The sequence below is a fragment of the Ctenocephalides felis genome, unplaced genomic scaffold (genome assembly GCF_003426905.1).
Source record: "Ctenocephalides felis isolate EL2017-DRISC unplaced genomic scaffold, ASM342690v1 CF-g0.4_SCAFFOLD_01492, whole genome shotgun sequence".
NCBI classification, from domain to species: Eukaryota; Metazoa; Arthropoda; class Insecta; order Siphonaptera; family Pulicidae; genus Ctenocephalides; species Ctenocephalides felis.
In genome coordinates this window covers 15847971-15857713 of record NW_020537646.1, presented here as the reverse complement: position 1 = coordinate 15857713, position 9743 = coordinate 15847971, and the positions used below count along the sequence as shown (strand labels likewise).

The following is a 9743-nucleotide window of genomic DNA, read 5'->3' as shown; positions in this document are numbered from 1 at the left end:
TGAAATTTTCTTCAATTATTATCGTTATTTTAGATATATTGTTTGGGTTTGTATGTTCAAATAATCTATTTAGATAGTTCTAATTTTGTATGAAACCCTTCAATGCAATAATTTTTTAGTTATTCTTTATTTGCTGACAATTGCTATTTGATTTGACATTAGCACCTGAATTTAATTTATGATTCTGAAAACATTCAATTAGTAAGATGTATGTAAAAACTAATATAGTAACACCAAAGTTATCATCTTATTGTGAAATGGGAAAAACGAGTTGACAAGGGCAATAGATCTTTTAGTTTCATAATAAAAATAATTAGTTTTTTATACTTACACCTATCCCCCATTTTACAGGGTCCTCATTTACATGTATTCAATCTTAGATGGTTTTTTATATTAATTTTTTTAATAAAATTATTACTTTCGCATTTACACGAAATTATAAACACTAAACTATAATTTGCTTGTATCCACAATAACATTTTTTGTTGTTTCCTTTTAAAATACAACACTACAAAATGTATGTCACCATTATCAATTTTTAGTCTATGTCTATGATGCAAATCTATAGATTAAGATTAATCCTCCCGTTTTATTTATAAATTTGAAAACAAAGAGCATCATTGTTTTTAATCTTTGTTTTTAGATAGTATTTATATATAATAGCGTAAATTTATTTGAGATGAATAAATGAACAGAATCTCTTTCAACAAAATCTTTATTTCATAAAAAAAAATATGGTTTGACAATGGCAAAAGATGAAATAAATAGAGTAAAAAGAATGGTTATTATCTACAATCCAATTTTAATTTTAATCTATAAAGAAAATGCAATATTTGTTATAGATTTTTTTATATTTGTTTATCATTGAAATAAATTAATTCTTTATAATTTTATTAATATGTTTGATATTGAATATATTTCATTTTATTTTTTGTTTAATGGATTAGTTATTCATAATTTTAAAAGCTAACAAAAAGGGCTTTTTTGGGGGATAGGTGTATAGACAATCTTGTTAACACAAAATATTTTTATCATAGTTCAATTTAATTTTATTCTTTCTGACAGAATTCCAGAGTACTACTTTTTTATCTTAAAAGTTTTCAGAATAATCTTTTTGTTTTTTTTCTTTTGCACATATAACCTAGCAGCAATAGTAATATGTTTCAATTTAATTTTTTAGTAGAAAATATCCATGATGCTCATGCAACATTAAATTTTTTAAATGATCATATTCTCTCATTATCAACTTGGCATTTTATTTTAATTCAATATCACTATGTTCAGACAATTCATTCGACAGTAGAAGATACTTATATTGCCAGTATTGATACAGGACGAGGTCCAAGAGAAACACTTAGAATATTTGACACTGCAGGAATCCAATCCTCAAGTCAAGTACTATACATAATATAAACATACTTGATTTAATATTATTGTAAATTAATTCATGTTTGTTGTATTCAGATACCGAAACATTATCTTTTGTTTCCTGATGCATATGTATTGGTATACGATCCTAGCCACCCTGAAAGCTTTGACATCATTGCAAGTATAAAAAGTGAAATTGACAAAAATAAAGATAAAAAAGAGGTTTGTCCAACTTGATAATACACAAGATGATAAAACTAAGCTAATTATTGTTAATAATTGATTGCATTAGCTTCTGAAATTGATCCATTGTATATGTTATATTGGTACAAACTAGTGCATTATATAATAATGATTCAACAATAGCAATTCTATATTTAAAATAGCTATATTCATGAACTAAATGAAGAAACGTAATTGTAAAATTTTTGTTATTATTAAACATATCAATTATTTTAGATAGAATTATTGATTTAATTATTTTAAAGGTGGTGATAACAGTTTTATCAAATATGCATACCTCATCAATTCAACCAAATGATACAACAAATTCCAATTCACCTAATAAAAGTGAAAAACTGCCAGCCCATGTAGAAACTGTTATAACAAAAGCTAATACTTGGTCTGCAAAAGAAAGAGTAAGACATTGTGTTGTGAATGCCATGCAAAGGAGTACTCTATATGATCCATTTATTAATTTAGCTATAAAACTATATCCTCCAACAAACAAAAGTACATTTCCACTTGGAAAACTATCAAAAGTAAAAATTGATTCTCATAGCTGATTAAATGAAATTATTTGTTCACCTTATAAAAAATTATATTAACCAATTAACTTTTCAACATTTAGGAAAGTAAAAAATGATTTTTTTCATTTTTATTATATTATATAATTTTTTGACTATTTAAAATATGTGTTTATTTTTATGGTGATGAATACTTCAAATTGTTTCAATTTTATACAAAGTTTATATACATTTTTATGTACAGTTTATATCTATTTAAATACATTTTTTTATTTCCATCATTTTACATAATGGTATGTTGTTTCTTTAAGGAGGGAGCCGGCTTTAGAGGCTTTAAAATATCGCATTTTTTGAAGAATTTTTAGGGAAGGAAACAAAACTTTAATTGAAACGAAACTTTCAGGTTTTGTTTTTATATATTTCAACATTCTTCTCATAAAATATTTCATTAAAATATGTCATTATATATGTATATATATATATATATATATATATATATATATACAGGGCCGGTCCTGGAGTCCATAGCGCCCGCATGCAACTTTTTTTTTTAGCGCCCTCCCCCCTATCAATTTTAACTGTTTTAACAGTTTATTATTAAAATTATATAAAAATTACATTTTTTTAAAAAATTATTTTTAATTATTCTGGATTTAGTACCCGCGTATAAAATATATTGATTTTAAATTTATTTAGAAAATCTAGGCCATTTGCGGGTTGATTATAATCAAATATTTTTGAATTTTCAATTATTTTTAACATATTGCATTATTAATATTTGGGTTTTGAAACATTTTACTTATTTATTATGCTATTTATTCTATTGAGCAAAGCATGCCAAGGAAACTAAAAAAAACTAGCTTTTTGGTCAAAATTTTTTTGACCTTCGACCTTTGACCTCTGCCAATTTTCAGTTTTTGATCAAATTTTTTTTTGACCTTTGCCATGTAACCGTTGCTAGTTGGCTGAAAAAAATCTTTGACCTTTGACCTTTGCTAGCTTGAAATTTTCCGTTTGCCAATTTTCAGTTTTCGGCCAAAATTTTGGTATATAAGACGTTACCTACATTATAAAGCTATGCAATAAAAAAATCTTTGAAAGTTTATTTTCATAATCAATTTCTATGTTTATATATATACGAGATTTAGTCTTCAGGGCAATACATCAATTAAAAACTTGTATGAACTTATATCATTTTTATTGTTTCCATACGTATCGACACATATTTTGTGTCATCTTCAGTGAACTATATAATTGTAATACTCCTAATTATTCCATAATAATGATTGTTCAAATTGTTCAAATGCAAAAGACAATTCTTGTCACTTTAAATCGGAACAATTATATAAATTTTTAGAACGATTTTTTTTTATTGTAGAGTCACATTTCTGTTCTACTGTCGCATCGGACAACGGCTTTGCGACATGTACTCTACAATAAAAAATAAAAAACATACAAAAGAATATGTATCCATACAAATATTAAGTAGTTAAATTCATGAACTATAGAAAAGCAACTGTAACAATGTTAATATAATTATAACAAAATAAGAAAAAACAACAAAAGTAACTTACATAAATATGGTCTTACATCAGTAACTTGCGCAAGGCACATAATTTTGGAAATTTGGAAATATTATTGAGTATCAACTGATAATTTTCACAGGGTAAGGAGATATCACTCCTCTTATTAATACTAGTGTCAGATTTTATGAGGTTAATAATTGCAATCCTTCTTGCTGTCTTCAAAAAATTTTTTGACCAAATTTTTTTTGATCAAAAATTTTTTTCCAAAAATTTCTGTGACCAAAAATTTTTTGTCCAAAAATTATTTTGACCAAAAATTTTTTTGACCAAAATTTTTTTGACCAAAAATTTTTCGACCAAAATTTTTTTCTGAAAATTTTTTTGACCAAAATTTTTTTCACCAAAATTTTTTTGACCAAAAATTTTTTTGACCAAAAATTATTTTGACCAAAAATTTTTTTGACCAAAATTTAATTTTTTTGACCAAAAATTTTTTTGACCAAATTTTTTTTGACCAAAAATTTTTTTCCGAAAATTTTTTTGACTAAAATTTTTTTCACCAAAATTTTTTTAACCAAAAATTTTTTCCCAAAAAGTTTTTTGACCAAAAATTTTTCTTCAAAAATTTTTTTGACCAAATTTTTTTCGATCAAAAATTTTTTTCCAAAAATTTTTTGGACCAAAAATTATTTTGACCAAAAATTTTTTTGACGAAAATTTTTTCGACGAAAATTTTTTTGACCAAAATTTTTTTTGACCAAAAATTTTTTTCCGAAAATTTTTTTGACTAAAATTTTTTTCACCAAAATTTTTTTGACCAAAAATTTTATTGACCAAAATTTTTTTGACCAAATTTTTTTTTCCAAATCAAAATTTCAAATTCAAATTTTTCCAGATCAAAAATTTTTTTCCAAAAATTTTTTGGACCAAAAATTATTTTGACCAAAAATTTTTTTGACGAAAATTTTTTCGACGAAAATTTTTTTGACCAAAATTTTTTTTGACCAAAAATTTTTTTCCGAAAATTTTTTTGACTAAAATTTTTTTCACCAAAATTTTTTTGACCAAAAATTTTATTGACCAAAATTTTTTTGACCAAATTTTTTTTTCCAAAATTTTTTTGACCAAAATTTTTTTAACCAAAAATTTTTTCCCAAAAAGTTTTTTGACCAAAAATTTTTCTTCAAAAATTTTTTTGACCAAATTTTTTTTGATCAAAAATTTTTTGGCCCAAAAATATTTTGACCAAAAATTTTTTTGACGAAAATTTTTTTGACCAAAAATTTTTTTGACCAAAAATTTTTTTCCGAAAATATTTGACCTTTGCCATTTGACCTTTGACTTTTTAGGACCAAAATTCTTTTTTCAAAATTTTTTGGACTAAAATTTTTTGGACATAGAAAACACGTGAAATTTACAAAAAGTCGATTTTCTGCTCTCCTGAGCGAAAAATGTACGACTAATGTTGTGGTATTTATTTATTGTTGAATAAAACAAAATTATTTATACGTTAACAACGAAGATAACCTTAATGCTTACCTTACCACGTCTCGAACCTGCTACCCTCTTCTCTCCAGCGACTCCCACCTCCCAATGCGCGACGCCACGATGATCACATTAGTGAATCGTTACAAAGTAGGTGATATTTTATATTTTAAACGAAAAAAAAATTAACAGGTCATATGACCAAAAAAAGTAGGGTAGGTATGACCTGTGTTATTGGTACAGTGATGGCTTCTTACCAAAAGGGTACCGAGTTCGAATCATACCTCCACCCATAAAGCGAAAATCAGCAGTACGACTAACGTTCTTGTATTTATTTAATGTTGAATAAAACAAAGTTAATATTTAGATATAACAAACTAACAAGTCATGAGGCCGACAAATAACAGAACACATGTGACCTGTGTTAGCTTAATTGGTAGCACGATGGCTTCATATCCAAAGGGTACCGAGTTCGAATCATACCTCCACCCATAAAGCGAAATTCAGCAGTACGACTAACGTTCTTGTATTTATTTAATGTTGAATAAAACAAAGTTAATATTTAGATATAACAAACTAACAAGTCATGAGGCCGAAAAATAACATAACACGTGTGACCTGTGTTAGCTTAATTGGTAGCACGATGGCTTCATACCCAAAGGGTACCGAGTTCGAATCATACCTCCACCCATAAAGCGAAATTCAGCAGTACGACTAACGTTCTTGTATTTATTTAATGTTGAATAAAACAAAGTTAATATTTAGATATAACAAACTAACAAGTCATGAGGCCGAAAAATAACAGAACACATGTGACCTGTGTTAGCTTAATTGGTAGCACGATGGCTTCATACCCAAAGGGTACCGAGTTCGATTCATACCTCCGGCCACAAAACGCAAACACACCGGGTCTGTTGACGTTGTTGAACGTGGCGTGCACGGAATCACATCCGTTCGAATTTGGGACTCGAGGTATGATGCTCCCTTCGATTGAGAGAGGAGAGATACGCGAGAGAATCTCGTATCATCTCCTACTAAACCCCGCAGCATCTCTAAACAGGGGAGAGGGGGTTATTGGGGGGTGTTCCATTCACGAAAAAGGGAGAGGGAGGGACTATAGGGTAGTAAAGGTTTCCCTCTCCCCCCTGTAGTCACCAGCGCTAGGGCCAGCCCTGGATCGCCCTCGGTTGAAAAACTGGGTGTCATCACAGGTCCCCCTCCGGGGACTTCGGATAATCCAATAATCCGAAGTCGCACCCTCCGGGGACTTCGGATAATCCGATAATCCGAAGTCGCACCCTCCGGGGACTTCGGATAATCCGTTAATCCGAAGTCCGATAATCCGAAGTCCGGATAGTGCGAAATCCGGATAATCGAAAGTCCAAGTTTTTTTGACCAAAAATTTTGACCTTTGCCATTTGACCTTTGCCATTTGACCTTTGACCTTTGCCATTTGACCTTTGACCTTTTCATTTTTTGTACAAAATTTGTTGACCTTTGTCCTTTGCCATTTGACCTTTGACCTTTGATCTTTGACTTTTGGACCGACATTTTTGGCCTTTGACCTTTGCCATTTGGCCTATGACCTTTGACCTTTGCCGTAACCGTTGCTATCTTGAAATTTTCAGTTTTTTTGGTCAACATTTATTGACCTTTGCCATTTGACCTTTTGACAAATTTGACCTTTGACCTTTTCATTTTTTGTTCAAAATTTGTTGACCTTTGCCCTTTGACCTTTGCCATTTGACCTTTGACCTTTGACCTTTGATCTTTGACTTTTGGACCAAAATTTTTGGCCTTTGACCTTTGCCGTAACCGTTGCCATCTTGAAATTTTCAGTTTTTTGGTCAACATTTGTTGACCTTTGCCATTTGACAAATTTGACCTTTGACCTTTTCATTTGGTTGGTTCAAAATTTGTTGACCTTTGCCTTTGACCTTTGACCTTTGACTTTTTGGACCAACATTTTTTGGCCGTTGACCTTTGACCTTTGCCATTTGACCTTTTTCCCAAAATTTTTGGACAAAAAACTTTGACCTTTGACCTTTTCATTTGTTCAAAATTTGTTGACCTTTGCCATTTGACCTTTGATCTTTGACTTTTTGGACCAACATTTTTTGGCCTTGTTTGTTTGACCTTTTCATTTTTTGTTCAATATTTGTTGACCTTTGACCTTTGTCATTTGACCTTTGACCTGTTCAGTTTTTGCCATTTGACCTTTGACCTTTGATCTTTGACTTTTTGGACCAACATCCTTGAAATTTTCAGTTTTTTGGTCATTTGTTGACCTTTGACCTTTGACCTTTGACCTTTTCAGTTTTTGGTCAACATTTGTTGACCTATGCCATTGAACAAAAATGAAAAGGTCAAAGGTCAAAGGTCAAATAAATTTTCTTTACGGTTACAAAGCTACGGTTACCAAGCAACGGTAAAATTTGACCTTTGTTGACCTTTGACCTTTGACCTTTGACCTTTTCAGTTTTTGGTCAACATTTGTTGACCTATGCCATTGAACAAAAATGAAAAGGTCAAAGGTCAAATAAATTTTCTTTACGGTTACAAAGCTACGGTTACCAAGCAACGGTAAAATTTTTAGTCAAAAAAATTTGGTCAAAAAAATTTTGGTCAAAATTTGTTGACCTTTGACCTTTGACCGTTGACCTTTTCAGTTTTTGTCCAACAAATGTTACGGTATGGTAGCTACGGTTACCAAGCAACGGTAAAATTTGACCTTTGTTGACCTTTGACCTTTGACCTTTTCAGTTTTTGGTCAACAAATGTTACGGTATGGTAGCTACGGTTACCAAGCAACGGTAAAATTTGACCTTTGTTGACCTTTGACCTTTGACCTTCGACCTTTGACCTTTTCAGTTTTTGGTCAACATTTGTCAACTGAAAAGGTCAAAGGTCAACAAAGGTCAAATTTTACCGTTGCTTGGTAACCGTAAAGAAAATTTATTTGACCTTTGACCTTTTGGACCAACATTTGACGTTTTGGTCAACATTTGTTGACCTATGCCATTGAACAAAAATGAAAAGGTCAAAGGTCAAATAAATTTTCTTTACGGTTACAAAGCTACGGTTACCAAGCAACGGTAAAATTTTTAGTCAAAAAAATTTGGTCAAAAAAATTTTGGTCAAAATTTGTTGACCTTTGACCTTTGACCTTTGACCTTTTCAGTTTTTGGCCAACAAAAGCTACGGTTACCAAGCAACGGTAAAATTTGACCTTTGTTGACCTTTGACCTTTGACCTTTGACCTTTTCAGTTTTTGGTCAACATATGTTGACAACATATGTTGACCAAAAACTGAAAAGGTCAAAGGTCAAATTTTACCGTTGCTTGGTAACCGGACCTTTGACCTTTGACCTTTTCAGTTTTTGGTCAACAAATGTTACGGTATGGTAGCTACGGTTACCAAGCAACGGTAAAATTTGACCTTTGTTGACCTTTCACCTTTGACCTTCGACCTTTGACCTTTTCAGTTTTTGGTCAACATTTGTCAACTGAAAAGGTCAAAGGTCAACAAAGGTCAAATTTTACCGTTGCTTGGTAACCGTAAAGAAAATTTATTTGACCTTTGACCTTTTGGACCAACATTTTTTGGCCTTTTTTGACCTTTTGACCTTTTCATTTTTGTTCAAAATTTGTTGACCTTTGCCATTTGACCTTTGACCTGTTCAGTTTTTGCCATTTGACCTTTGACGTTTGATCGTGTCAAATGGCGAAAACTGAACAGGTCAACGGGCAAAGGCCAAAAAATGTTGGTCCAAAAAGTCAAAGGTCAAATAAATTTTCTTTACGGTTACAAAGCTACGGTTACCAAGCAACGGTAAAATTTGACCTTTGTTGACCTCTGTTGTCAACAAATTTTGACTAACAATTTTACCGTTGCTTGGTAACCGTAGCTTTGTAACCGTAAAGAAAATTTATTTGACCTTTGACCTTTTCATTTTTGTTCAATGGCATAGGTCAACAAATGTTGACCAAAAACTGAAAAGGTCAAAGGTCAAAGGTCAACAAATGACCAAAAAACTGAAAATTTCAAGGATGTTGGTCCAAAAAGTCAAAGGTCAAATGGCAAAAACTGAGCAGGTCAAAGGTCAAATGACAAAGGTCAAAGGTCAACAAATTTTGAACAAAAATGAAAAGGTCAAAGGTCAAAAGGTCAAACAAGGCCAAAAAATGTTGGTCCAAAAAGTCAAAGATCAAAGGTCAAATGGCAAAGGTCAACAAATTTTGAACAAATGAAAAGGTCAAAGGTCAAAGTTTTTGGTCCAAAAAATTTTGGGAAAAAGGTCAAATGGCAAAGGTCAAAGGTCAACGGCCAAAAAATGTTGGTCCAAAAAGTCAAAGGTCAAAGGCAAAGGTCAACAAATTTTGAACCAACCAAATGAAAAGGTCAAAGGTCAAATTTGTCAAAAGGTCAAATGGCAAAGGTCAACAAATGTTGACCAAAAAACTGAAAATTTCAAGATAGCAACGGTTACGGCAAAGGTCAAAGGTCAAAGGCCAAATGGCAAAGGTCAAAGGCCAAAAATTTTGGTCCAAAAGTCAAAGATCAAAGGTCAAATGGCAAAGGACAAAGGTCAACAAATTTTGAACAAAAAATGAAAAG

General features: G+C 30.7%; 1 protein-coding gene and 1 pseudogene across 1 annotated transcript; one reads left to right on the top strand and one right to left on the bottom strand.

Moving 5' to 3' along the window:
• LOC113370929 overlaps positions 1–9743 on the bottom strand; it is a 70604-nt pseudogene that overhangs the window by 12328 nt on the left and 48533 nt on the right.
• Positions 1285–2181, top strand: LOC113371630 (NF-kappa-B inhibitor-interacting Ras-like protein; the record flags this gene model as incomplete). Its single annotated transcript, XM_026612275.1, is given in 3 exon segments — positions 1285–1395; positions 1465–1590; positions 1857–2181. Coding segments are annotated over 3 exon segments (534 nt in total), but the record flags the coding sequence as incomplete, so codon positions are not given.